Source organism: Cryptomeria japonica, chromosome 5 (assembly GCF_030272615.1).
Source record: "Cryptomeria japonica chromosome 5, Sugi_1.0, whole genome shotgun sequence".
Taxonomy (NCBI): Eukaryota; Viridiplantae; Streptophyta; class Pinopsida; order Cupressales; family Cupressaceae; genus Cryptomeria; species Cryptomeria japonica.
The window spans coordinates 624551856-624555558 of record NC_081409.1 but is presented as its reverse complement, the minus strand read 5'-3'; the positions used below and the strand labels follow the sequence as shown (position 1 = coordinate 624555558).

Below are 3703 nucleotides of genomic sequence, written 5' to 3'. Positions count from 1 at the left end.
GGATGAGAGAAAAAGTATAATCTGAAATGTTGATTGTTTCTGCTCTCTAACAATTTCTCTCATTGTAATATGAATTCAAATGATGATGATGAAAAATATCACACAATACAGACTAGAAATGAAAAACACAAATCTCCTTAAATATTTTACAAACATTTTTTTTCCTATCAATATTATTGTTAATATTTAACATAAATGCAATAGGTACCGTGTCTGGTAATCTTAAGAACTTTCTGTACTGGCATGGCAATTGGATAACGACTGTATTTATGAGACCCTTAAAGTCTCTCCTACTCTTCCTAACATGTTTATTTCGATTCTTACCTATTAGCAGATTGAGCATTCATTAATGGCTATTGCCATACTGTAAGACATACGGTACATTTAGTTGGTGCCCACATCAAAAATACCAGCAAAATCCTCATAAAATGAACTTAAAAACTCTTGGTCGTACTAGAAATTACAGTCTAAGAAGAATTACTGGGGATGTAAAAACTCAGAAACAAATACTGCCGTAAGGTCTCTTTCTTTTAGGTTTTCATGCAACATAGGAACTGATTAAATAGTTAAGTTTTCAAACGGTTTTTCCATAGTAAAATGAGGAATTGTATTGCAGGCAGGAGTTTTTGTGAGAATAGGTTTGTTCCTGCTAGTTTCAGTGAAAAAATGACTACTGATAAGTTAGAAAATATTATGAGGATAAGTGAAGTGCTGCTGCGCTTCATTGTGATGATTATGGCTCTTGTCTGTGCTGTCACTGTGGGCGTTGCTTCAGAAAATGAGCTTGTTATCGGGCTTCGCATGACTGCAGACTTCCGTCTGATGAAATCTCTCCCGTGAGTTGATAACAAAATTAAGATTTTTAGGGGAAAGTCTTTCTTTCCTTTTCTTTAATGCAGTGGAAAAATACTCAGTTAGGATTTTGTTTCATTGGGTTTGTTTTTCTTCTTTTGGATTAGATTATGAAGATTTTTTAAATGTATTTTCAATGAAATTTTATGATTCATCATTTTCTTTTCTTTGTTATCTGTTCTATTGATTGATCGTAGAATTTCATTTAAAATGATGAAACAAAGAATCTACATGAACTAATCTAGAAAAAGAAAAGTGAAATCATTAATCTAGAAAAAGAAAAATGAAATCATTATAGACTCTGAAAACTTCTTGAAATTTCATTGGGTTTTGAAATCTATCATGGAGGAAGTAGGCATGAAATCAGATCTGAAATGGGTTCATTGCAGATGTCTTGTTATTATTGAGGGAATTCTATCAGGATACTCTTTGCTGCAAGGCGTGAGGTGTGTTTGGGTCAGGTACAAGGGGAGTATTTTGTTGAGCAAGCTATTGGCCTGGATGATATTTTCTTGTGATCAGGTAAGCCTTCTGACTTAAATGCCAATCTCAATGAAAAGTAGAAGACTTGAAATCCTGTTTGTAAGCTTTATTTGACCTTGAAAGCAAGTTTACTTACAATACAATAGAATTATCCATTCTTAGGGAATGGTGAAGATCCTAAATGATCTCTGTTTTTCATTAAAAAAAGAAAATGGGTAAGTGGGTGTCTGAAATTTGTGTTTGTGAGCAGGTCATGGCCTATGCTAGCCTTGCTGCTGCTGCATCAGCTGCAGAATCAGCTTATCTTGCAAAGAATGGGGTATCTGAGCTTCAGTGGATCAAAGTTTGTGGGTTTTTTGGGAGGTTTTGCTTGCAGACTGGAGCTGGGATTGTGATTGGATTAATAGCAGCAGTGTGTATGGGGGCTTTATCTGTCATGTCTGCATATCATCTTTTCAGGTTGTATGGAAGAAAAGCTAGGAGCTCTTGAAAACCTAAAGTGTGTAGGGTTATGCCAGTGAAGGATCAAAATGGTTGCAGATTTTTATGCTATGAATTGTTTTGTAAAATACACAGTCCAAAAAAATCAGAAAACTGAAATTGCTTCTAAATTGTTTTGTACTGTTCAAGAACTGTCAGAAACATTCCATCGTAAGAGACAGAAATGGATACAAATGTCAATGTGAGTGCTGTGTAATACTGATTGACAATAATTTGCTATGACATGTTATCAAAGCAAACTCTTGGCGTATTGTAACTTGTAAGTTCATGGTCAAAAACACGAGTATAAGCACAAATTCTATATCTGGCAATTAAAATTGAGTCAATTTTATACATTAAAAAATATGATTAATTGTTTTATTTTTATTGGTGAGAAAAATATTTCTGACTGATTTGATATTTAATAATAGCTCCATTATGAATTTTGTTTGACTACTAAATGGTTTAGGAAAATTGGTTTAATGGTCAATCAATTATTGACAATTTTACACTTCAATTATTACTATTACTGATATGATAAATAATTGTTCTACAAATTTTATATTTATTTGATATTTTTTTTTTGTATTGATCAAGTTGAAGCAAAAATAAATAAATTGATACAGTAAAATAGAGAGAAGCCAAAGAGAGGACTGCAAAAGAGAGGACTGCAAAAGAGAATTGAAACTAATCCTAGACAGCTGAGACAATCAGCTTGTAACTACACAAAAACAAGGACAAGGCTGACATCAAGTTTCCACAATCCATGAGATATTGTTCTTGGTTGTTTCCGGATTCGATTGTGTGAGTTTTTGCATCGGGAAACAACCACAACAAGAACAAGGACGAGGCTGTTATACAAGAGCAAACAACCAATTGAAAACATAGACTGTAATAACTTAATGATACTCTGATCACTATGAAACCAATGGGAACCTTATGTTCTCGGTTAATTGTATATCTGGATTATTTGGTGGAGAAAAGCAATACAATTATTAGAATTTTTAAGTATCAAGTTGAATAGAACTAATACTTGACTATAAATCAGGACTCCCTATCTTTACAAGAACACACTTTGACTATAGACCTTGGTGGATGGTGTAATCAAAGAACATGTTATGACCCTCACCAATCATGCTTAATCAATTGAACTACAACATTGAGGTTGTTAAATGTTTTTGACTTGTGAGCACACGAAGAATGAAACATAAATTTGGATTTGGATTAATATTAGAGGTCTTTATAACTCTACCATACACAAGTATAAGATGTTCATTGCAATCATTTTAGAAGAAAAATAAGAAATATGACAAAGATATCACACCATTTTTTCTTACTCGTGAAGTTATATGAAATATCTATTAATGGAACACTAAAAAAATATAAAAATATAATAATGGTTAAAAATATAGTAATATAATCAAGGCTTGTATACAAAGGTGACCACATAAAAGTGAATATATTATATATCTGTAATGGTGCAAATTGTATATCCATGTTTTTGTCTTTTATGACATGGGCGTGTTTTTACAATGAATAAAATATAGTTTCTATATTAATTAAAAAAATGTAATACATTGGCTAACATTAAAGTTGGGTGGAATGAAAGAAGTAGACACACTACAAAGTAGCCAAAGCTTTACTAATGGGAAGAGAAGAGTCATGATTAAGATATTTCCCTAATAATTTAGGAAATTTGGGTCATTAAGAACGATCTCTTAACTTGTGATTGTATTTTCTATTTTTTCTTCTTGATCATGTGTAGTGTAAATAGTAGTAATAGGAAAGTCTAGCTAGGTGAATTTCTTCTTGTCAAACTAATTAGGAAGGCCTTGAATCTTAATGAGAGGCAAAATATTGGCCATGTGGCAAATAAGATCAACCATGA

The 3703-nt window shown here is 32.3% G+C and overlaps 1 protein-coding gene across 3 annotated transcripts; it reads left to right on the top strand.

The window, feature by feature from the left end:
* The first annotated feature begins 413 nt into the window (after positions 1-413).
* Positions 414-2202, top strand: LOC131063736 (CASP-like protein 2BC1). 3 transcript variants are annotated; one of them, XM_057997639.2, is made up of 4 exons: positions 414-519; positions 617-836; positions 1242-1374; positions 1586-2202. In XM_057997639.2, the coding sequence occupies exons 2-4, from the start codon at positions 667-669 to the stop codon at positions 1823-1825; spliced, it is 543 nt and encodes a 180-aa protein (XP_057853622.1). In that variant the 5' UTR covers positions 414-519; positions 617-666; the 3' UTR covers positions 1826-2202. The 3 variants fall into 3 exon arrangements, with proteins under 3 accessions (XP_057853622.1, XP_057853623.1, XP_057853621.2); XM_057997640.2 differs by having other exon boundaries at positions 417-514; XM_057997638.2 differs by having other exon boundaries at positions 470-836.
* Positions 2203-3703: the final 1501 nt, after the last annotated feature.

Bases quoted from the DNA above. Each gene is read 5' to 3' on its own strand.
- LOC131063736 (XM_057997638.2), top strand. From the start codon at position 598: ATGAGGAATTGTATTGCAGGCAGGAGTTTTTGTGAGAATAGGTTTGTT. The intron at 837-1,241 runs GTGAGTTGATAA...GGTTCATTGCAG, and splicing joins CGTCTGATGAAATCTCTCCC to ATGTCTTGTTATTATTGAGG. The intron at 1,375-1,585 runs GTAAGCCTTCTG...GTTTGTGAGCAG, and splicing joins TGATATTTTCTTGTGATCAG to GTCATGGCCTATGCTAGCCT.